The following is a 24,870-nucleotide window of genomic DNA, read 5'->3' on the forward strand; positions in this document are numbered from 1 at the left end:
TAGTGAGTCGAAGAAGAAGGTTATAACGCCTGGACATAATTTTTTCATTAAATGCCATTTTGGGTGGTAATCTCTACATATTGGTCAGAAATGTGATCTTAGTCGTAGCAGATTCTCAAATATACAACAGTCCCCTCTCCTTTGTAATAAATTCCCAAGTTATTTAAAACAGTTGTTAGGTGAGTTAGCTGAAAGTCATCTTGCTAAAGCCCTTAGATGATGCTCTTTGCATGCTGTTGGAATATTTTTAGAGAGTACTATTAAAGATATTTATTTATTTATTTATTTATTTATTTATTTGACAGAGAGAGAGAGAATGCAAAAGCAGGGGGAGCAGCAGGCAGAGGGAGAAGCAGACTCCCCACTGAGCAGGGAACCCGATGTGGAGCTTGATCCCAGGACAATGGGATCATGACTTGAGCCAAAGGCAGACACTTAATGAACTGAGCCACCCGGGTGCCCCTAGAAATTACTGTTAACATCAACTATGTCCCCTAGACTTTTAGCATCCACATTAGGGTCGGCCAATGATGATCTATGGGCAAAATCTGGCCTCTAGGCCAAATGTGGCCTACTACCTGTTTATATATTAAGCTGCGAACTAAGCATGGTTTTCAAATTTTTTAAATGGCTGGGGAAAAGATCAAAAGAAGAATAGTATTTTGTGATATGTGAAAATTGTATGAAAATTTTATCTCAGTGCCCCCAATAAACTGTTCCTGGAACACAGCCATGCTTGTGTGTCGTCTATTGCTGTTTTCCTGCTACAATGGCAAAGTCGAGCGGTTGCAACACAGACTATATATAGCTACAAAGCCTGAAGTATTTACTAACTGGCTTTTTCCGAAAATGTCTGTGGCCTGATCTAGAGCAATCACAGCGAACCACTCCGTTCAATAGGTGTCCAAATTTGTCTAGGATTGAATTCTTTAGTCACATCTCTCATTAGCAGGCTCGTTGGGAGAAGGTAATTTTGTTCAAATGTAGGAACTTGGAAGGATCCCATTAAGGTTATTTTATAATAGAAGTGTGTCTTGCTCATAGATTCTCAAATCAGTGTTCAGTTTCCCAAGTTTTATGGTGTAGAACTCTATGTCATCAACTAAAAACACTTCTTGGAAAACATGAGGAACCAAAACTACTTATTGTGGAGTGCCTGGCTGGCTCAGTCAGTAGAGCATGCGACTCTTGATCTCTGGGTTGTGAGTTCAAGTCCTACATTGGGGGTAGAGTTTACTTAACAAAAAAATTTTTTTTAAAATCAAACTATTCCTTGAGATAATTCTTTACTCTGCAAAAGAGTTAAAATTGCTCACATAAAGAAGTGGGAAGATCCTCTTGGACAGTGATCTAAGCCAGGCTCCTTATTTTTCTAAAAGAGTTATCTACCTCCTATCTAGTTTACGCATGTCAGAAACAAATAACTGTATTTAGGAAACCCCCTCAAGCAACTTTAGTCTTTCATTGTGTTCCAACTCTTATCAATAGCCTGTCAGAGAAAATTGTATTTAAAGGAAATTGTATATGAGATGTGTTAATTATTCATCATTCTATATTTAGCAATGAAAACAGGATAGCTAACTTCTGCTCCTTAAGTGAACTGATATGGGCAAACAGGGACTGAGAGAGTTAACTGAGTTGTCGTAACCAAGAAGTCCTGATATAAGTGACTTAAATAAAATAGATGTGAATTTACATCTCTCATAACAGCCCCAAAGTGAGGGAATCAGATTGTGTTCCATTTCAACAACCCAGGTTCCTTCTCTTCTGTGGCTTTGGATCTCTTAGGGTGTCGACCGTGCCTGCAGTGTTGAAACAGAAAATTGCCATGTCTACATTCCAGTCCGGGGAAGTGATGAAGAGAGAACAGAAAGGCACATACCTAATGTTTTGTGACTATGCCACCAAAAGAAATACACCATTTCTTTTCTCATTTTATTGGCACAAACACTGGCACAAGGCCACAACTAACTCCAAGGCTGGTAAGTGTAGTCTCTAGGTTAATGGGCATGGAGAACACCACCACTTCAAGGGGAAGGGGCTAGGAACATGATACTATGCAATGGTTGGTTGTTCTGCCTTTAGTCAAGGCAGGTCATTATAAAGTGACATCTATTCTTCGTCTATCTTCAACTCACTGTAAAAATACTTTTATCTGAATGTCATGCCCCAATTTTTACTGGAAATGTCTTCCCAATATTTTTTTTATCTTTTGTAAAACTGCTGTTGAAAACACCGTCAACATTTTAGAGATGGAGTAATACTTTATACCGATACTAAATGATTACTAAGTTCTAAACATGTATTATCTCATTTCATCCCTATCACAACATTTTTAAAGCAGTTATTATTATCCCTGTATGTTGGATCAGGAAACCAGGATTTAGTGAGGTTAAAGTGGCTTGTTTTAGTCATAGTGCTAAAAAATACTGCAACTGGGATCCAAACTCAAGTTTCCCTGATTCCAAAGTTTATTTTTTAAATTATCCCTTCATAAGGCTTTATAGAATTTTGTCATTTTTCTAGTTAGGAGAATTTGAAACAGTGATGTCTGAAATTAAACAGTGAGAATAGATGGAATCACCCACAAGAGAATTGGAGTGTGAAAAAAATATTCAGGAAATAATTTTGAGAAAAGTCTGTATTTAGGGAATAAGGAGAAGGAGTAGTTGTTTGAGACAGGATAGAGCATTTCAATGAGGAGGGGTCATGACAGTACCCACCATACAGAGAAAAAGAATAGGATGGCACAGAGAAGAGAACGTTGGATTGGGTCATGAGGTGAGAAGGCCTTCTAGAGGACCATGTCATGGAGTATGAGAGAAGAAGGTCAGACTACAACAGAAACACAAGTGAACAAGAGGACGGCCCATGGAAAAAGCAAATACAAATTTTTGCTTTGATAACTGGAGTAGTGGGAAGAAGTGTAAGGAACAAGGTATGCCAACAATAGTGGGTGCTTTTTAAAAGAGCTAACATTGGAAATTATTGATATGTATTGCCACCCGAACAAGAAAAATTCAAAGTCAGAAATTCTTCTAGTTATAAAATCTGGTGCTTTCTGATTAAGAGATCAAGATAAGGGAGATGCCTTTTGTGTGGATTTAAACTTACTCTCTTAATGGTGACACCTTCATACCTTATGAATTTTCCAAAGAGTTCACTGAGATATTATAATGCAGGAGTTATGTCATTCATCACTCTAGTAACAATGCCCAGGACAAACAAAGTTATAAATAAATATCTGTGGAAGAAAGGAAGGAAAGGAAAGAGAGAAAGAGAAAGGTAGAAGAGAAAAAGAGAAAGAGGGAGACAGGAGAAAAAGAGGAAGGAGAGAGATAGAGAGGGAGGAAGATGTGACACAAGAGCAAACACCTAAATGTTGGGGGGAGGTCTTGACTGATGGTAAAGTGAACAGCATTTGGTTTTCATTTCCTCTTTGTCAGTACCTTCCTCCCTCACTACCTCTAGTGTTCTCTTGCTCTGTTCTGGCCGTGGATGGTCTGGTTAGTGAGGCAACCTCAGGAGAGCTGCTGCCTTTGAACTGCATTCCCTCATGGGCACTTTCTCATTAGGCTGTTTATTTATTTTTAAATATTTTATTTATTTATTTATTTATTTATTTATTTATTTGAGAGAGAGGGAGAGAGATTTATTTATTTGACAGAGAGAGCATGGGAGAGGGAGAGAGAGAATCTCAAGCAGACTCCGTGCTGAGCGTAGAGCCCAATGTGCGGGGCTGTATCTCAGGACCCTGAGATCAAGACTTGGGCTGAAACCAAGAGTGGGATGCTCAACTGACTGTGCCACCCAGGCCCCGTGAGGCTGTTGATTTTAGAGCGAGCAGCCAAAATGGGGAGGATCTTAATAAATCACTCAACAAAGTGTTAATAACCATTAAGGCTAAATGCATGAGAAACATCTGAAAATCGAACGTCTGAGCCCTTAGTTTGAGTTTGGGAAGTTGTGTTTACTAGTTGTAATGTTGAGTGTGTCACAAAGTGCCAGTTTCTATCTCACAGGGCTTTTCTGAGAACTGTATGAATAATTTAAGCAAAGGTGTTTTGTATCCCTTTTTACAAAAATATGATTTTTCACTAATAAAATTTATCTTCATGGTATTTCATTTAGGCCGAAATATTCTCTTATTATATTTAACAGGGATAAGAATCTCATATCCATATAGGGACCAGGAAGATGGAAGTGTGTGACCTGTCTAGAGCAAGCCATTACTCAGTGCCAACTGATAATATTCCTCCAGCAATGTGGGAGTAGTTTACCCCATCATTTTGATTTTTCAAATCAATCCCCAAATCATCTTTATGTGAAATCTTCTGATTGTTAAATGTTGGCAAAATATTATTTTAAAAAATATCATAGGCAAAATAGTGTATGGGGGATGGAGGAAGTAAATGTGGTCTGTGTGCTGCCAGTTTGCAATATGAACCCTAAAAATGAACTGACGGAATTCGGGGATGCTTTTACCTCACATGACATCACATAGCGATGCAAAAATTTAAAATGGGTGCTTCTAAAATGTTCAATAATATTCCTGTTAATCTGTGATCAGTAAAAATTTACCAGAAATATGCAGCTATCAATGTGGTGTATCCATGGGGAGGTCATAGTTAAGACAGAATATGTTTTTTTTAAAAATACATTTTATGTTTTTTTTTGAAAGGCAATTTTTAATAAGTAAATATTTATAAATTTATCCAATTGACTTTCAACCTATAGTTTTGTGCCTCTTAGCATATTCAACAATGTGCCAAATATATCCTGGAAATCAAGAAAACTTAAATTAAAATTGCAAAAAATAGGTGGCCCAATCACAGAAGAGTGACTAGTTAATTTACTTAGGCTAGCAGGTTGCACGAAGGAAGAAAATGATAATGCAACAAGCTTTCGGAGAGCTGACCCTCTTCTGAGAGTTAACCTTTGTGCTCACAAATAGTTATCTGAAATATTTCTAAGGTATGAATGGAAATAACAGCAGATTGCATTACCTACATCCCGAAGGTCAGAGGTTCAGATTACCAAGGTAATGAAACTTCAGCGAGCTGCTGCAGATCTATTAAGTTTGTCAGTTTTTATAAGCACGCTTACTTCAGGCATGCAATTATAACGTAAAGGACCTATATTGGCGAAAATTCTGCAGCTGGATCTTAACAGCAGTATTCAAATGTCAGATGAGGGGGAGGACATCCACCTTTATGAGCAGGCTTTTAAGATGAATCAGGTGGTGAGGGTAAAGTAGAGAGGAAGAGGGAGAGGAGTGAAAATATATTATACATAAAAATCCATCTCCAGATAAAAACTTTGTATTTTTCCCAGAGGTGTCTCAGAGGGTAATCATAGGCATCAATTAACTTCCGTTCTTCCATTTAAATGGCTTAAGAGATCCCAGTAGAGGTGACACAGATTATTAGAAACCTGCTACCTTATAAAAACCCTAGGGTGATAGTTTTCTGTAAAAATGGGTTATTTAGTGGCAACGTAGATCAACAGAACCGGTACAGATTTCAATTTACCGTTAATGTCACCTAATCTTGGTTTTAATTCACAACTGATAAAATATAACACAGAGCAAATTCACTCAGATGTTCTAAACAGAACAGGAAGCAAGTCTCAGGCTGTAACAAAACTCAAAGGCTGGATGAAAATCACGTGGTTACTATTCCCCAGACAAGAGTAGTTTTATATCTTTCCACGTAACCGTAGATGATTACCCAAGCAGGTACCGTTTTCCTTCATAAGACAAACGTTTTATTTGGGAATTTCTAAATTAGGTATTTCTCAGTATTTGGTAATATTCTAGCAAGTTTTAATTCAACTACTTGCCAGATCTCAAGTGGTACTTCTAAGAATGGTTACAACACATATTTCCATGGTAAATTCAGTGTTGTTTTCTAATTGTGATAATGGATCACTACAAATTAACAGGTCTGCTGTTAAATGCTACTCTGTTGACCCAAGAGATCTGAAATTTCAGTTTTTGTGTTTCTAAAGTTGCAGGAGCAGATGAGATCCATCCATGAGCTCTTCTAATTGCCCATAAAGGAGTGTTCCAAATGGGGTCAGGGCGAGCCCCCTGCATTATTGAAGCGAGCCCATTATTGAAGATGCCAGGCTCTATTTTCCTGTGTTGACCTGGAATTCTATCTACAACCAGTGTTGAAGATGACTCACTTGGAAAAAATCCCTGCAATCCTAGTCAACGGTTCTTGCTAGTAAGTGCTGAGTTACAAGATGGGGGGCAGTGCTTTTTGTGGGTTAGTGCACAGTAGTACATTCTATCAAATTAATATGCAGATATTTCTAGCACAACTGGCTGGGGTGACAGAAACTACATTCCCAACCAAAAGGAGTGGAAGAGGGAGAGAAGGCCCAAGAAGGATGTCAAAGTAGAGGGAAAGAGTCTGGCTCTGAAGAATAGCACATGCTTCTCGGCTTTTTGTTGATTTTATTTTTTAATGTGTCCATTTTAAATTCATCTTGGTATTAATATGCTAAGGGGAACTGAAGACATGAAAAGCTTACTTACTTGGTTTAGCCCATGTCACATCTATGGCCGTGTGGTTAAGAACAGTTGCGGTGAGATTGGCTCCCCTCTCTGGAAGACCAGCTAATGTTGTCACGGTAGCTCCTTGGCTCGGTGTGAAACCCACGCTGTTGTGTACAAACACCTTATACTCGTACGTTGTAAACCTGAAAGGTCATTTTTTAAAAAGTCCTTATAAATTTCTCTTTTGCGGAAAACAAAACACACACATTTGTTTTTCCTTACAAAATACAGGATTTCCCTTTTTAATCCCTTTAAAATGCACAATTTTCTGCTTCTCCCTACAAAAGAGAATTATCTTCTTTTTCCTCCCTACACAAAAGACATTCCACTATTTTTGTAGCTCTGGAGTTTTCACCAGTGTCAGGGAAAATATTTTATTAGGAATGCTAAAGCAAGTACCCGCTATTTAAAACAAATGTGGTTTATCGTTTTCTCACTCTTATTGTTTTCGGAAGTGGTAAGGATTACAGCTCAATTCAAGATGCAATTACAAATCTGGCAACCTGCCAGTGTTCTATCTGAATTTGATCCAGACAGTTTTATGCTCTTCTTTTGGGAAACTCATCCATTTTCAAATATCAGAATCCCTCATCACCATTTTCTTCGTACACCTATCCTTCCTTCCCATAATCTCATTGGAAGACAGATAAACCCCTAAATTAAATCGTAACTGTGACCAAAGGGTAACAACATTCTCCCGCTGAGAGTTTTGCTACAGTGAGCCGCATTTTGCCATCATGTGAACATATTTACTTGAGTCAATACAGTGGAAACCAAATATTGCTTTGCAGAAGGAGAAAACTGGACATGGTGATGTGATATGATGAGGATTTTCCAAGTCATATATTAAATCAAAGATAGAGTAAAGCCATCAATTTTTTTTTAGTTCTTTTTGCCTCTTCCAGGCCGAAGGCTATCATGCTTTCTTCATTTGGTTCAAAACTGCCCAGATAGGAAAATGCTATTTATAGACACAGTCAGGCTTTGCCTGGACAATTGCTTAGACCACAAAACTAGCTTAAATATGTCGCACAACACATCACTATCCCTGGGGACATCCAGTACTCAGGGCAAATGCTGGCCTCAGATCATCATCACCTTCTTTGGGTTTATGACGTCATGCAGGATACCTTGCATCCAATGCAGGGCGCATGGAATGTGTCTCTGTAAGCCACAACTTATCAGGCTTGACAAAGGGAGGATGCCATTTGCAGGACTCTGTCAAATAATTCTGTCAGGATTGTCACAGCATTTTGCTACCACCTCTGTAGAATTCTGCTTCTACTGCTTGTTGAAGTCATCTTGTTTCTCACTCATGGTCCAAAGATATTTTTGCAGGGCTCTGCCTCAGCCACATTTACGGTGTTGCTCTGTTGTAGTGATAGGTAAGGACTTAGTGATTTCTTTGAGGGTATTTACCCATTTTCCCTAAATAAGTACTAACATCAGATTGTCTACATTTGTTTGCTTTACCCTTTCTTCTTGTGCTTTATTTTCTTTCTTTTTTTTTCTGCTTCGTATGCTGTAATGGGTTGAAATCTGTGCCCCCCCCCCCAGGTATGTTTAAGTCCCAACCCCTGGTACCTGTGAATGTGAACTTATTTGGAAACAGGGTTTTTGCACATGTAGTCAAGTTGAGGTCATACTAGGTTCAGGACAGCCCTAAATGAAATGGACCGATGACTTTATAAAAACAAACAGGAAAATTTTGATACAGAGGCAGGCACACACAGGGAGAAGATGGCCATGTGAAGACACGGCAGAAATTGAAGTTACAACTTCACAAGCCAAGGAACAACTGGGACCACCAGCAATTGGAACAGGCAAGAAACAATTTTTCTCCAGGGACTGAAGGGAACATGACCCTGACAACACCTTGATTTTGGAGTTTAAGCCTCCAGAAGTGTGAAAGAATAAATTTATATCATTTTATGTCACCTAGTTTGTTTCCAGCAGCAGAAGGAAACTACCACAAATGCTTTTCAGCAAGTACCAAATAGTCAACATAACCAAGACAACTGAAAGTTAATAAAAGCATTTACTTAGTAGTTATTATGTTTCAGGGATTTTCCACATGCATTAACTCACTCATTCCTCACAATTACCCTATAAGGAGCTATTATAACTATTTTGAAAATGAGGAAAATAAGGCTCAAAGAGTTAAATAACTTCTCCAAGTTGTCAAGCTGGCAAGTGGGACAGTGCCGATTCAAACTCAAGACAGTCTAATTCTAGAGCTTGCTCTTTGAACCACGATACGATGCTGCCACCATAATGACGGCGATACTAATAGTAATAATCATCATGAGGATAATCCGATCTGTCAATACTCAGATGATGTCATCACTAGGGCTTGACCTTTGAGTTATTTCTCTAGCACTGGGGATAGATTTTTGCTTACATATCTAAACAGTCTCACCAAATTTCCTCTGTAACCACAAGTACGAATTTGAAGATGGTGAGTTGGGGTTAAGAGGGTAGCGAGTCGGTGACAATGGAATGAAACAAAAGCTAATGACTCACTTGGGAATTGAACCAGCAGTCTTGGCTTCATTAGCTTTCTCCCTGGGTGGAATACTTTTAATTGTGTTTTACTTCATAAAATGGCTTAAAACAAATTTAGCTAGAGCCTGGATGCCTAATCTTCTCTCCTACAATAGTTGAATTTTTCTTCCACGTGTTTATGCTATTATACATTTAGTAATCTTTATGGCTTTAAAGTGATACCATTTGTGTAGTTCTTTTCTGCAAGTGGAATTAACAACATCCCCTGACTAAATGATACATTGTAAACAACTTCTGTAGGGCCTTAGTTCTTACAGTGATACTTTAAGCTATTCTGTCATAATTTACCTGTGGTGAAATATACAATTTACATCTGCATAGAAGAAATTGAGGTCCTATAAATCACTGGAGTGCCCGCTTCCAAAGTACTATTAAAATTTTTGAGCAAGACATGACTATAGAATTTTTCCACTTCAAATAATAAAATACCTGCTACATTTTACAGATAAGAAAACTGAGACTCTGAGAAGTTAAGTGGCTTTGCCTAAGTTGTACAACTAGGGAAGATGACTAAGCAAGCCTCTAGTCTCCTCATTTCTAATCTTAAATTCTTTCCACTACTCATTATTTTATTTAACTGAGAAATAAATAGGCATTTGACTTGATGTCATGAATTTGTCTTTTGCATTTTCTTTAACTTTCAAATAGTTAAGTTAAATTTTTAAGGATATAAAATCTTGAATTCTCTTAAATGAAATACTAAAATATGCCATTTTCATTGCATCCAAAGGCTAATCTTTATGTTAGTATATATACTTATGACTATATGTGTCAGTTTATATTTTGCCACTTCACATCAAAAAACAATGTATGCATTAGTGTGCTTAAAGTATTTTTTTTCCCCGTCTGCTCAAGGTATGCTGGTTTTTAGATGGACTGAGGTGTTGATTATTGACATCAAATGTGACATTGCATCTAGTTAATAATAAAAGGATACTTTCAAAAGAAAAATGGTAGATTGATTGACATCATATACTCATGCAAAAATTATGTTTATCAAACCAATTTCTTCTCTAAATACTAATTGTGTTCCCTAGGGATGTCTTGAAAAATGTACCATTTCAAACTCTGTAGGAAACAGCTTTTGAAATCTGCAAAGTGAATGAACACTTTATATAGAGCCAGTAAAACCAACTGTTTGAGGTCAATTTACAAAGACTGGGTTATTACAATAGTTATTCTCTAAATTACTAATTTGTTTGAGACCACCCTCAAGCCCTCCCTTCACCAACACACAGAAAATGGGTAACTTTGTTGTGCTATAGAATCGACTACGGTATTTTCCCTTGTAAAAGATAATTTATATTAAAAACTTATTTATGGAAATGTACTCATTTCAAGGTTCAGTTGTTCTTGCTCAAGTGAATTAGAAAGTTAGGTTCCGTTTAGATGTTGAAGTTTTTATGACCCAGGAATCTGTTTATTTACGGAGTAGCAAATTTCATAAATGAATGAATGGATATTTCATAGTTACTAAAGCATTCAGTCTCATAACTTTCAGGTCACATATGATTTGGTAAATTAACGTCACAAAAATCTACCTGTCCAATAGAGAAATAAGACCTACTGAAACTCAGCAAGATGTTTCCTTTACACATTATACTGTCTCTCATGTTGCTATAAGATTTCATTCATTCATTTGTTCATTCATTCAAGAATATTTGTTGAACACTGACAGCATTCTAGATGCTAAACATAACGAACATGTTATCTGTTCCACTGGAGTACATACATTTTTATAGAAATATGTTTTTAAATGAGAATCCCTAAAATAGGGGTTCATTTATTCCTTTTCCTTCCAACATGCTTAGTATAGAACACCTAGTTTAACCGTATCCAGTCAGAGTCTTTACAGAGGAGGTAACATTTGGGCTAGGTATTGATAACAAGTGGCATTCTGTGCAATGAAGACATTTGTCTAGTGGGAAGCATTATTCCAGGGCAAAACGTGTGAAGGCTTGTATCTTGAAAGGGTCTGATGTGTTTTTGTAACCAATAAAATTCTTCAGTGCAGCCACAGAATGCCTCAGGTTATTTTCATCAGAATTAAAAATGTGTCAACTTTATTGATGTCCTAACAGAACTCATGTGTCAATATTGTCACCAGTATAAATCATGCTTCTGAAAATGCAGGCTACTCAGTTGCTTCTTCCACTAACTCTTCTTCAAACCTGCCACAGCCCAGCATGTGCTGGCGTACAGCATCACACACGGGAGGATTTGAGAAGCCTCAGACAGCATACTGTTCCTTACATCCCCAAATCCTTTGTGGGAATGAATAAATAAGCAAACAAAAATGCAACACTGTTTCTACGGCTTAAATCTGCAGTTGTTTAAATATTTCATTGATGGTATCTGCCTTTTCTTTACACCACTTATGTACTCTTTCTAAAAATGCTACTGAAGATTTTTTTCTTTTGCTATTGAAGAGTAATGCTTATCACCCTTGAAAGTTTTTATAACATGGTGCTTTCTAGATTGTGAGGGCAGTTGGAGCTGTCGTATTACTGTGGCCATCGATTCTTATGCTACCAGAATGCCACACCTAAAATAATTTTGCTGTAATTTCTGTCTTTGTTCTACTATGTCATCATGTTAGAAAGAAATGCAAAGAAACTAGGGTTTTGTTTTTTGGGGGGGTTGAATAAAACATTAGGGAAAAAATCTCCTATGACAAAAATGCATTCTTCCACATCTGGAGGCTCATTTTTCATGCAGTAAGGCTTCATATGATGGCACTTGGAAAAGGATAGCTTGAGGTAAATTTAGAGTGATGGAAAAAAAAAATCTCAATGGAGAAACACACCGTGACTCTACTACTTTAATTTAAATGTGAAATAAGACACACATTTGCTCATTTTGAATAAGTCCCTTCCTATGAGATGGCACACCAATGTGCAGAAGTTGGCGTTCATTCTGAGACCCAACTTCTATTCATATTTTGACATTAATGGAGAAGGTAACAGGGTTTACCTCACATTAGGGGTCATGGGAGAAAAGCCTTCCTTCCACTCACCCTCCATATGTACAAAGTTAACTTCTTTACTTAATAGCTACAACTTAAATATATTTATGTGATAGGAACAGGTCTCATGGAACTGGCCCAGTCTTTCCATATTAGCAAAGCAGGACATGTCATTCTGTGTTCATTTGATCTTATTGCAGAGGAGGGGAATGAAAGGTTTATTCTTTTGAATTTTATCCCCCAGAAACTACATCCTCTTTTAGGGCTTGAAACATTTCATTTTGGAGGTTTAAAAAAATTAGAATCTATGCCAGTAAAATATAAACTTAGATTTTATGGTATATATAGCTAAAGTGTTTAATTTTAAAACATTCAAGTCCAACAATTCTTTGAAAATAAGAGGCATATTTAATTTTTAATACTTCCATTTATTTATTTTAAAGATTTTTTACTTATTTTAGAGGGGGGAGGAAAGGGCACAGAGAGAGAGAGACTCCTCAAGCAGACTGCCCGCTGAGCATGGAGCCCGACATGAGACTCCATCCCGGGACCCTGAGATCATGACCCAAGCTGAAATCAAGAGTCAGACAATTAACCAACTGTACCACCCAGGCACCTTGAATACTTTCATTTAAAGATAAGACAATTAATGGATCCTTGAGGAGTCACATGGAAGTCTCTTTCCAGACTGTTATTGCAAAGAAGTACATTGAGAAATTTGTAAATAATAGAAAGGAACAGGAGTTAGAACATACCTCCTTTTATAAACTTAATTGCAGCTAAGTTACTATTATCTACAAGTTAACATTTTCCTTAAAATAGAAAAAATAACCTATGATTTCTTATAACTTGTTCCTCCTGCATCAAATTCAGAGCAAAAAGGAGGGCATGCCATCACTGTGTTCTTGGTAGTTTTATCTGATCACTAAGAAAACAAAGCACTGGAAATCATAAGGGTGGGCTGATGCTTACAATGAGGAGGTCGCTGGCCCCCATTAAACCGTGCCTGGCTCACCTCAGCATCAGATGATAACAGCACGCTCACCAGGTTTTCCAAGTGATGAAAATGTCAGGGAACCTGAAGTTATGGTTCCCCCAACAACCATAACTTGGCTATTTTGCACAGAATTATTAAGGAAGAAAAGTTAGAAACTGACAAATCATATAAACCTACAGTTACACTGTGTTTGTGTCTACACAGAGCAAAAATTCAATAATGAGTCAACTTAACTGTGCAACTCAGACAAAATCACCCCTTACCTAAGATAATCATAAGAATAAAACTATTTTTGTTTAAACTAAATTATCTGGATAATTAGCTCAATATTCTATTCTGTACATGGAGATGTAACAGGAAAAATAACTACTAGAATGATTTGAACTTCAGAATATAATAACAATTTAGATTAAATTGGTGTGTTTTCTCTCTATCATGAACATATAACTAACCAGAATAGATCACTTGACCAAGGAAATTGACTTCAATTTATATTTACACTCACAGATATATTCATAAAGGGTTGCCCAGTGAATCTGGAGTTAATTTTACTTTTTGTGTCAAAAGAAGTGCCATTTAAAAAAACTGATTCTAGATGTAGCTATTGTGATATCAGGTCAAGATGGGTAGAGACACTTCAGTGTTCCATTTATTTACGTCTATGTAAAATAAGAAAGAAAGAAGGAATTATGGAGTCTGAGGAGAATAGGAAATTGCTTGTTCCTCTTAAACACATTAGAATTCAATTATTCCTCCGCATCCGAAAAAATAGCAACCAAACAAATAAGTCAACAAGACAAAAGCCAAAGGGTAGGGTCATTAAGGGACTGCAAGACTGGTGTGTAACAAAGTGAGCTGAGAGCTCGGGTCCTCCCCTGTGCTATATGAGAGACTGCTGGCTTACCAGCAGGGGTGGTGAGCCCTGGCTGCTAGCAGTCAAGGTGGGTAATGGCAGCCTCTACCGAGAAAGATCACTTCTTAACAGAAAAATGATCACAGCACACAGTGCCCACCAGTGGACTAATTTCCCGTTTTCTCTCAGAGTTATGAGAGAACCCTCCATGGACTGAAGGGGCCCCTAGCCTTTTTTTGGACTTACAAAGGGTAGAGGGCTAGAAAAAAACATTCTTGTCATATGAAGACTCACACCATTTATTTTTAATATTAAAAAGAAATGCATATTTTTTTCTTTTTTACCACAAGCTGCTTACATGGGTCATAGCAATTACTTGAATAAAAAAGCATTTTTTTTTTTTTTTGCTAGTCCTAGCAGGAAGGAAAAAATCCCTTGACATTTAGCATTATGAGGCTAGTCAAAATACCGCTCAGCATATTTTGTTAGATGTATACTTCCCTTCTAGAAGCAGCTGTCATCCATATATTCATGTCACCTTACATTTCAACTTGATTTGTGGGGATTTAACTATATCTCTTTTCTTAAATCTTAGAATTGGACTTCTCATTAAAAATTCTTAGAGGCATCACTAAAAATTCAAAAATAAATGTTTGGCTTTGGCTCTAACTCTTTTATAACTTTTCATTTTTTCTACAAAGAAACATTAACCTTCTGAGGTTTATTCTCTTTTTCAGACAAACATCTCATAGCTAAACATCTGACTCAGTAATGTTAAATAGTCAAGGTCTGGGTTTTTTTGGAAAATGGTATATTTAAGGCACTCAGAGTTCACAGATCATAGAAAGCTACTTTTCTATATGATTTCCCTAGGCAGTGTTGGTGACTAAGTAATGACCTGGGATAACAGTAATTAATACAGGAGGGCCTGGGTGGCTCAGTTGGTTAAGCATCTGGTTCAGCTCTGGTCGTGATCCCAGGGTCCTGGGATCGAGACCCAGCTCCCTCTCCCCCCACCCCCCAGTTCATGCTCTCTCTCTCTCGAATAAATAAATAAAATCTTTTTAAAAAAGCAATTAGTACACACATAGCCGAGGGTGTGGTGTGTCTTCCTCCACTAGACTGTGAGGTCTTTGAGACCAAGGGTTAAGCTGAATTCGTTTTTGTCTTATCCCAGTGCCCTTCAGCAGATAGTAAGCAAGAAATTGCTGAATACATGAATTTCTTCAACTGAAGTGATAATTAAAGAATGATGTTGGATGAAGTAAATAATGAATTAAAAATGGTGCAGAATAGTCCGGTGACCATGATACTGTAGGCTGACTTACAAAATGGCAATTGCACGTGGTTCTATTACTTCATCAGATTCACGTGATGCCTCCTCCCCAAGAACCTTACAATATCTGTAAGGTTTTCCTACTGCAATCCTTTAAGATGGATGGGGATTTTCCTTAGTTTTACCCATTCCCCAAAAATAATAAGACTACAATGAATATTCCTAAGTCACAGAGAAATGAAATAACCCACCTTTTACTGAGTTAACGTATTTTCATTTAATAACTATTTGAGTGCCCACGATATGCCACACATGATGCTAGTGACTGAGACTGCAGAAATGATGAAGGGAAAGCCTTGCCGCAGGGTGAATCTGACGCCATAACGGGGTGTTCAGACAAGTTGCCAGGCCAGTACATTACTGACACTAGTGATATGTAAGGGCGTTGGGAGAATACATTAAGGGGCAGCTGAGTCAGACCAGGAAGAGTGGGCAGGGAAGCCCACCATGAAACTTCCTGGCCAACGTGTGATGGATAATCTAGACAAAGGGAGAGGGGAACGACGGGGAGAAGCTGAGCGAGGAAGTATAGCACATCACAGGCCCTGGAAGTGATGTGAATGAGGCTGAGACAAGCCTAGGTGAGGAAGCTAGGGGAGGCAAGACCAGAGCTATAAACAGCATTCATAGTTGAGTGAGTCAGTGGTGGGTCCAGGAAAATAACAAAGTTGATAGAAAAGTTATTGAAAAACACGTCTGAAAAGCGTTCATAAAATAATAGTTGTGGGTTTTGGGTTTTTTTTTCCGGTGATGTGGTTACATTGCTTGGACTCATCAAGGCTGAGAAATCATTTAATCCCATCCAATCTCTTCATTTTATCGATAGCGAAAATTAAGCCTGGAGCATTTCCGTGACTTGCGTAAGGTCCCAAACCTGGTTCTCCAGCGCAGGTTGAAACCCACCCAGGTCCGCGGGCCTCCCAAGCAGGGCTCTTTGCTGACATCGCCAGTTTGCCTGTCTCCTGGTTTCTCTGAACCCTAGGTTGAATTCTTTCGTGCTAACTAATTTTTTGTGGGCTGAATTATTTTCCAGAAGTAGTAAGCATTTTGTTAAGTGCCCAGTCATTCCCTCCCCTCTTCCCCTCGTTTTGTAGCTGTTCAGTTTTTCCTAATTCCTCTATTACGTTTTCATGTTTTGCTAGAGCTGTGACAAAGGCAATAGGTTAAGGCTCAAACATGTACAGGTTCGACTTCAAAAGGCTTATTTTAAGTGTACAGTTAAGACGGCAAACATGAAACATGCTGACTGTTGCAGTTTGATGATTAATGCCACAGATAATCACCAAACATGTTTTATTGCGCAACTGATAACATGCACACACAATGGAGACACGAAGATACTCTGAACTAGTCAACGTGCCCAAGACTAAATGCCAGCATTTGTTTTTATAGTTTTTGTAATCTCACCTGCTAAGACCCTTATCTTCATAAAACCACTGAGTTCCTGAATAAATATTGTGCCACAGATTTAAATCTTCTGGGGGATTTGATGCAAGTGGTTGCTGGATTTTACGTCTCAGAAGCTCATATCTAAAGCAAAAGACAAGCAGAAACATCGGGATTATCTCAACTAATGTTATTACCAAAATTCAGGTTGTTTCATGGTATAAGTGTCTGGTGTGTGCACATAAACATAAAGAAAACATCTTAATTTACAATCATGAAGTTTTTTTTCCAGATAATCACTGTCTTCTGGCTCAAGTTTCAGGTCTTCAATTATTTTGAAATAATCAGCTACATTCACATTTTACTATTATCAGTAAGAATGATAACATTTTAGATTTCTTCTATTTCAGATTTGCCAAAACTTTATCGCCAGTTACACACAAAGTGGAAATACAAAATGCTTATAAAGTTAATGGTGTCCTAAGATGTCAACCCATCAATGCTTTATAAATAATGATAATATTATCAACTTGCTACTCTTGGCTAAGTGTCAAGTTGAGGCTGTTAAAAAGCTATTTCAGAATCACACGCGTTTCTTTCATCTTATCTATGTCCCTGACCACGTTCTTTACAAGTTTACAGATAATAATACCCTGCCAGAGAATTATTGTGTTAGTTTCGGAATTTTGAGGCATTTTTGTGTAAATGTATCATTTAGAACATGCATCAAGTTTGTCTAACATATAATAAAAATATATTCTGAAAACCAAGAGAAGGATTACATCAAGGATTGTTAGAGAACAGTGATTGTTGTTTCAAGGGGTTTTAGAGCTTCACAAAATTATATTTCTATATCAATGAACATTTATGGCTCCATATAAGTCGAGATACACAATATGAAATTGTATTCAAGTTATGAGTGGGGGGTATCCAATTAAGAATTAGTTCTACATTCGTACGTGAGTAAAAGCCTCCTTCCTTCCTTCCTTCCTTCTTTCCTTCCTTCCTTCCTGGAGATAAGACCATAGCAGAATCCAAAAGCACAGTCACCTTCTCTTACCTCAAATCTGGTCCGTTTGGTCTGGATGGTGGCTGCCATGAAATCCCAACATATGATTCACTTAGTGGAATCACCAACAACGGGTTAATGCCCTGCGGTAGGGTGGGGTGGGTGGTAATATGAGTAGGTAAACTCTCTGTGCACCCTCCTAGGTACCCATTTCCTCCTGAGCAAGCCACAATGGTGACAGAGTAATTAGTGAAAGGAATCAGATGAGTAATTACTCGACTTAACAGTGAGGAAGTAACATTGGTTATTGTGATCTGAGGATCAGGCATGCGGATCTCATAGCTAAGCACGTCTCCATTCTGCATGAGTGGGGGTTTCCAAGTGACCTGAAATAAAAGATAAATTTAGAATCAGTGTGACAACACAGGAACAGAACAAGTGAAGTTCACAAGACCTAGAATTTTGCCATGCCTTGTTTTCACTTAAGCCACTTTCTAAATGCCTCCTTACGACTTAGCCTTTTGCACTAGACAGTAATGAAGGGTTTGGGATCAATTAGCAGTACACCAGGAACTAAATGAAATGCTGTTTCCTGGGTTTGGCTTTTCATCGTGATACTTTCTAGGACTGTCAGACTAATACACACCTTAGCGATTCATCTCCACTGTGGGTGTTCTAAAGGACACAGAGCATACACATGGAGGAAATTCACACATCCGCAGGCATCAATGGGGCAGCGGCAGGATCTGACAGTTTTCTTGTTTATAACTCAATTAAATGAAACATCAGAACTCCCTGCTTTGTATTGTTAATATGTACTCCAAATATGTCACTACATTTTTTTGGGGGGGGGATGGTGAGGGTGGGGATCATTCTTTGCATTTTCTGAGTATGCACAATTGAGTTGCTGAATCTCACATGTGCATAATCTAGAAAGTAAAGCAACAGCAACTTCTATTCTCAGAGATAAGAGATAAGCCTTTAAAAAGGCAAGCAAAGGATGATTCTATTGAACAAACACATGGACCTAAACACCAGGAAAAAAGAAATGCTTTGTAGTGGAATACTACAATGTTTAATATTCCTTTTTTTTTTTTTTTGGGCTAAATTTTGTAAGGCTGTAGTGGTAATACACTCATGTTTTTGGGGTAGAAGAACCCTAGAAAAATATTCATAGGACATTAAAAAAAATCACTTTTTTACATACTATTCTGGTTCCTCTCTTATCATTGTCTTGCAATGTTTCTTAAATTTTAGAGTATGTATTTCATCTCCTAAGTAGATTGTAAGCTTCTTGATGGCAAGGCCTAAATTTTATACTGATTTAATGCATGCACACAGAGATGGAGTTCAGTAAGCAACCTTAGCCACAGCTGATTATATTTTTTTTCCTGAGCCTAGTTATTTTGAAAATTTAAAAGACAGATTTCCACAGAGTAATATATATCGATATCCACATTTGTAACTCTATACAAAATGAAAGTCAGAAAAAAGTAACACAAAAATTAGAATAGTGAAGGTCTAACTAGCAATTCTATCTTAAATCAAAGGGAAAACAGTTTTCTCCAGAAGGAATATCACCTGAGGTTTTCCGAGTGCTTTCTTCCTAACAAGTGACAGCAAAATGGACTCCCACCGCATGTCAGTTGTCTAGTTGCTTGATGACTACTGGCCTAACTTATAATTAGCAATGGCCCAATATCTATTCAGTTTTTACTGCATGGCTTGGAATTGTTAATTTTAAAAACTTCTTGCAGTGGTCCACACTGTGCTGGGGTGAAAAGAAGCTTTAAATGTGTTCCTTATGAGCATAGTGGATGTGTCCGGATGTAGAGAAAATCAAAGAAACCTAAGAGCAAAGGTTGTAGAACAGATACAGGATTCCGTTTGTTTTGGAGGTGCAGTGCTTGGTGGACACAAAAAACAAGTCAAGGTCAAACTCAGGGGGCTTCTTGTCATTAACATGACAAGTAAAAGAAAAATGGAAGAGTTAGGACAGCTAAATTCAACCCGACTAATATGTGAAATTCTTCTTTGCCTCTCAAGCCAGAACATTCTGAGTTCAGGTCAAGATTTGGCAGCACTTGAAAGAATTAAAACACCATACTGTTGCAAATCAGTGGCTTTATGATAAGTTGAAATACTGAAGAAGTTGTCACCTCAGTATTTTTTTCTTTCACAATTTTCTAGACTAGTTCTACCATTTAGCCTTCTTAATAAACTGAAGATCATTTTATCCAGTTTGAAACAAAACATTATTGCCATTCTGATTTAAATGATGTTAGGTGTATATGTCAACCTTGGAAGGATTGACTTATTGTGGAATTAAGTCCTTCCGTCCAGGAAGACAGCATATTCTCCATTTGTTTCAGTGTAAAGAACTTGAAAACAGCATGGGGTCTTGGAACCAACATATTGCTTTGGGGTGAATCCCAGCTCTTCTCTATATATAATCTCAGGCAGGTTACTTATACTGTCAATACCCAGTATTCTTGCCTGTGAAATGGGGGTAGTAATAGCATCTCTCTGATAGGGCTGGATTAAGCATTAAATAAGAGCAATTCCTAGAACTTAATATGAACTCAATAAATAGTAATCATCATTATTATTTTTATTTTCTTCCATAAGATGTTATAAATGTGTATATATATATGTATATATATGTATATATATGTATATACACACACACACATATATATATATACACACACATACATTCTGGTTTGATTTAAGCAGACATAAAAGACAGGTCCACCTTCACAAATAGGTGATAATGGTGATTAAGACTCAACTTTTTTCCCTCTGGCTTATTATCAGACTTGTAAAGGAGCAACACTAAGAGTACACACCCTAGTAACGCAATGCGTGGACAGAATCCAGAATCTGGCAGATGCTACCGCTTCTTGTGGCCCATGGTCACAGAGGGTGGCTTCAGCTGTCTGAGCCGAGCGAGGACTCTGCCACATGAAGACTGAGAACTGCAGGCCTCTTGTCTTTTATTCTTCTTTAGCTGTGGAAGGTGGGGCTGCACTCGAGTCATCACCACCAAGGAAGTTTTTTTGCAGCATCACAGTTACATGACACAGCTATTTTTATGTTTTATTTTCTAGTAGTCCTCAATTGAATTCAAGACTTCAGTGTAGCAACCTCTAAACCTTTACAAGCAACCTTGTAAACCTTTCACTTTTATAAAGTGAAAAGAGTTGAGTCTTAATCACCAGCAATCTTAGAAATTGACTTTATCTTAATCTGATTTTACATTGAATTTTTGTTGGAAATGGCTGCTGAATCTTCTAAGTCCTTTTCCTATTGCATCTATTGATAAAAAAAAAATTATATGAGCTTTCTGCTTTGATCAGTTGACTTAGGACGGATGTTGATAGATGTCCTGATGTTGAACCATCCTTACATTTTTGGAGTCAAACTAAATGTCTCCTGGCATGTCATTCTTTTAATATACTCCTTAATTCAATTTTTGGTGATATTTTATTGAGAAGTTCTGGATCTATATTAATATATGAAATTGGTCTATAGTTTTACCAAACGATCTTTTTCAAGTTTTGGTAGAGCATTTTTGCCAACTTTAGAAAATGCAATGAATTTTCTTAAGTGATTAAATACCAAATAAAACTACATGTTTTTTACTTTTTCAGATAACCTCTTTGACATCATTTATTATTTATTTTCTTTGTAATCAAATAATCAAACACAATATTAAGAATATGACTTTGATATATAGCTGTGCTCTCCAATTTTCCCTTCTTAAAGCTCAAATGTATGCCAAGTCATATCACCTTTTTACACTTATTACTATGTTACTTTGTTTTCTATTTGACCTAAGTATACGGAGTTTCCCTTGCTTTCCTGGGTAGACCATGACTTCTCACGGGCAGCACGGGGTAGCAGTGAACAGAACATATGGCCCAATATAGAAAGAACTAGGGAGAAATACCTGCCCATTCCTGTTCTCCCCCATCCTATTGACTGGTATTCTTTATTTCTCTTAAGTTGACTTGTTTTTTTTTTCTCCCAAGTCCTTGTCACTTCTGGGCATATTATATATTTATTCATGTAGTTCTGCCTAAAATGTAAGCTCCATGAAAGTAAGGATTCTGTTTTGGTCTCTGGTATGTCTTCAGTGCTTAAAGAGTCACTCATGAAGGTATGTCGCTGTTCAATAAATACTAGCAGAATGGGTTATTATCGTTGTTGCTGTTAATATTATTGATGATTTCTTTCATCCTAATACTTCAGAATGATTCTATGTGGTAAATGTTGAATCAATTTCTTAACCAGTGCATTAATGACAATACTTCTCATTAATATTTTATGTGTATGCAATTTTAACTTTTAAATCTTTTATTTTACAAAGAGAAATCACTCTACTGCAGTCACATGCCTTTATGTACCAGATAAGCCATATCACTGGAAGACATACTTTGGCAGTCTTAAGATCTTTCGGAACATACTGTGAACCAGTAATACTGAAGCACGGATATGTCTTTTTAATATTTAAATACATAGCTGACTACACTAGATTCAGCTGAATATTCCTGAGGAGTCTCTTCATTGATAACTTTTGATTTTCTAGATATAAATAAAATGAGAATTAATTAAAGGTATGATTTTAAAAAACTTTCATTAATGTACAATGGCCATATATTTCAGGTACCTTCTTAGAGGTTTTAGATTCCCGACCTGGTAGGTGAGAGCCTGGGAGATTGAGCTCCCTAGCCAAGCTAATCTAAACTATACTCTAGCAAGCTGACAAGCCAGGTACATCATTTCATCCCTGGATGAGGTTACAAAATCAAAAGCGGGAATAAAAAAAAGAAGAAAAATCCAGGCCACTTTTTTGGATGTCTTTGATCATTATTTATATATGCTGAATCAAGTAGAATTGTGCATGGAGACATTATTCTTCTGAAAATATTTGTTCTTTTTTCAGATCTGGCTAATTATAAAATTTTTGTTATCCAGAAAAATGTCCATTACGTAGCTTTGCCTTTGAGAAGGGACAGTGCACATGTCACATCATACTGATTGGTATTGCTACTGAAGTTTTGCAAAATTCCCTCAGGATTAAAACAAAAAGTTATTTCTGGAGTGATTAATAACTCTAGGTTTGTTCGGGGTTTTGTTTGGTTTGGCTTGGTTTTTCTTTTGAATGAAGATCAATTCTTAAGATTGCCCAATTCGTACAATAAACATTGTATATCATGTATTTCAAATTAATTTCCTTTTAGAGTGTTACCAACAGAATTCTATACACTTTTGATATTTCTATCAAAAAGCTGTGTTGCTTTGACCAGTCTCTTATTGAAACTAAAAAAGGCTTTTAAAAATAGCTTTTAGTTTATAGGTCAAATTAGATTTCTTCAACAATTTACACTATTTAGCAACACCTAGTGTTTGCTTTTGTGGGGGAGAGGGAACACACAACATAGATCCACGTAATAATTTCAACAGATGAACTTTGCTGTTATGCAAATATCCTTTGTTTTGTGCTCTGGTGAGCAAGCTACTGTACCAATGCTTTTGGCAGTAGTACAAGACTGAATCCATGGAAGCATGTGTGTATTTACACAAAAGAGGCTTCTAAGCTACAAAACTCCCTCCTGTTTGGTTACACTAATTTCCCTTGAATGAAGTTTGTATGCAAGCCAAAACAATGGTAGTTATCCTGTCCTCTAGAGTTCATTCCCAGTAGAATGAAGTGAATAATTGAACACTTTCTAGATAGCCCAGTAATATGCTATTTTTATTTCTTTCCCCATCATTTTGATTCTTTGATCATTAAAAAAAATCAGAATATTGGTAATTGGAACTTTTGTTAGTATGCTAATCCATTTCTCCACATTTTCCCATCTCTTCTCATTTTCTGATCTATTTAAATCTGATGTGGTGGTTAAGCTAAGCATCCCATTGTGGCATGCAAAGTATTTCAGGTGTGTGAGGCAAATGGAAGCATCTCAACAATATAATTAAGGGGATACAGGGAGAAATGAAAAACTGACATCGAATTCAAGATAGTTTGGGCCAAAGGCCAAAACCCAGTTTCTCCAGTGAATGCCTAAAACAACAAATGTGTGCATTTTGTCAGTAGATGGCTCTGTTCAACACAGAGTCAATCCAGGGTAAATTCCTAAGTCTGTAAAGGAGACAGAACACTCAGTGTCTTACCTCAGCTGTATCGGGTCCTAGCACACGCACCATGGGTGGCTGTACCCCAGCAGGTCGTGAAGGTCTCGTGGTCACTTCTACCCAAGCGCTGCTATTTGTACCTCCATTAAGAGTGCTCATTAGTACCCTGTATTCATATTTTGTCCATGGGCTAAGAGCAGAAGTCTTGTCAATAAACTTCATAGAATGATTTCTTGGGAGAGTCACCAGGGTAGTAACTTCTTCCTCCCCTTGGATTCTTCTGTCAATTGTGAAGTTCTCCACCAAGCCATTGGGGTGCTTGGGGGGTTGCCAAGATACAATCACAGATGTTGGGGTATCAGAGAACAACTCTGGACTTGGGATGTCTTCCGGTGCATCTGGGAGTGTCCATACGGTCTGGGACTCTGGTGAGAGGGAACACCCTTTCGAAGTACAGGCTTCCACCTGGAACTTATAGGCAGTATATGGGTGCAAATGGATCACTGTGCAATTAGTGACATTTCCAGAAGTTTCCAGGGAGCGGTGGCCATGTTGGTAAATATTATAATGGGTAATGACCCCATTGCACTTTAAAGGATGCTGCCAGGTAACCAACATCATTCTTGACTTCACGTCCAGAAGAATTGGAGGGTCCATAGGTCCAGGTTCTATAAAGTGGAATAAATTCAAAAGGTGATTATCTCCTGCAAACTCCCCATATCTCTTCAAAATGAGGCTAAAATAAATGACAACTCTTCTATAAAAGTATGCAAAAGAAGTACTTGTTGAATATTACAGAGCTAAATCGTCATCTTCCTTTCTAAGATAACTTCATCAAAATCATTCCTCTTTCTTAATGCTAATGATTAAACAACATATCAGGTGGATTTTCTGCACTAAGGCTATTAAAAGGGAAATATACAAGAGGGCTATTGTAACCAAAGTTACAGCTTCACCACACTTTTCTAGAGCCTCAGTAACTAATTATAATCAATAACACTAACATAGCAAACCTGCATATTTTACAGCCAGTAAAATCCTTCAGCATCT

General features: G+C 37.4%; 1 protein-coding gene across 1 annotated transcript in view; it reads right to left on the minus strand.

The window, feature by feature from the left end:
• USH2A (usherin) overlaps nucleotides 1-24,870 on the minus strand; it is a 729,748-nt gene that overhangs the window by 236,947 nt on the left and 467,931 nt on the right. The window contains exons 31-34 of the mRNA XM_034667668.1: nucleotides 23,860-24,488; nucleotides 17,728-18,062; nucleotides 16,689-16,811; nucleotides 6,545-6,708 (exon numbers count right to left, since the gene is read on the minus strand). Of these exons, the coding sequence (XP_034523559.1) occupies nucleotides 6,545-6,708; nucleotides 16,689-16,811; nucleotides 17,728-18,062; nucleotides 23,860-24,488 (1,251 nt within the window). The remainder of the gene's footprint in view (nucleotides 1-6,544; nucleotides 6,709-16,688; nucleotides 16,812-17,727; nucleotides 18,063-23,859; nucleotides 24,489-24,870) is intronic.

The sequence above is a fragment of the Ailuropoda melanoleuca genome, chromosome 8, assembly GCF_002007445.2.
Source record: "Ailuropoda melanoleuca isolate Jingjing chromosome 8, ASM200744v2, whole genome shotgun sequence".
Taxonomy (NCBI): Eukaryota; Metazoa; Chordata; class Mammalia; order Carnivora; family Ursidae; genus Ailuropoda; species Ailuropoda melanoleuca.